At 31.3% G+C, this 648-nt stretch overlaps 1 protein-coding gene across 1 annotated transcript in view; it reads left to right on the plus strand.

Moving 5' to 3' along the window:
* The window catches only part of sema6ca (sema domain, transmembrane domain (TM), and cytoplasmic domain, (semaphorin) 6Ca), a 23,218-nt gene that overhangs the window by 15,215 nt on the left and 7,355 nt on the right, over positions 1–648 (plus strand). The window contains exon 12 of the mRNA XM_016494073.1: positions 411–566. Coding sequence (XP_016349559.1) covers positions 411–566 — 156 coding nt within the window. The remainder of the gene's footprint in view (positions 1–410; positions 567–648) is intronic.

Genomic DNA, 648 nt, shown 5'->3' on the forward strand with positions numbered 1-648 from the left:
GGATAAACACCCACCAAAGTGTGTCTGTTTCATTCCTTGAAATAAAATAAACAATAACTGAAATAAAATGAAATGAAATAAAAAATTAAATATTTAAAAAATTCAAATGTATTTTATTTCAGCTAGTTGCCAAGGCAATATTTTTCATTTTCATTTAGTTTAAGTTGAAGTACTAAAATAATTAAAACGGAGTAAACTAAAAACTATATAAGCATATTTAAAAATTAATAATCAAAAAATGACAAAAACAACAAAATAGCTAAAATAACAAAAATTAAAATATATTATTTTTTTTATATATTTTTTAAAAATATAAAAAAACAAAAACAATAATAGAATTTAAACAAAATTTAACAAAAACTGTAATAGTGTCTCAGCGATACTAAAGTAACACTGGTTTGTGTGTTCAGTCCAGGTTCCTGTGCAGGTGAAGGTTCAGCTTCCTCCTACTCGTCCTCTGTTCAGTTTCCAGACTCTGTGCTTTCATTTATTAAGACGCATCCGCTGATGGACGAGTCTGTGTCGTCAATCAACAGCCAACCGCTGATCACCAGCACTGCCAGCAGGTACTACACACACACACACTCTCTCACACACACACACACTCACTCACTCACTCACTCACTGACTCACTCACTCACTCACTCA

The sequence above is a fragment of the Sinocyclocheilus anshuiensis genome, unplaced genomic scaffold, assembly GCF_001515605.1.
Source record: "Sinocyclocheilus anshuiensis isolate Anshui unplaced genomic scaffold, SAMN03320099.WGS_v1.1 scaffold2100, whole genome shotgun sequence".
NCBI classification, from domain to species: Eukaryota; Metazoa; Chordata; class Actinopteri; order Cypriniformes; family Cyprinidae; genus Sinocyclocheilus; species Sinocyclocheilus anshuiensis.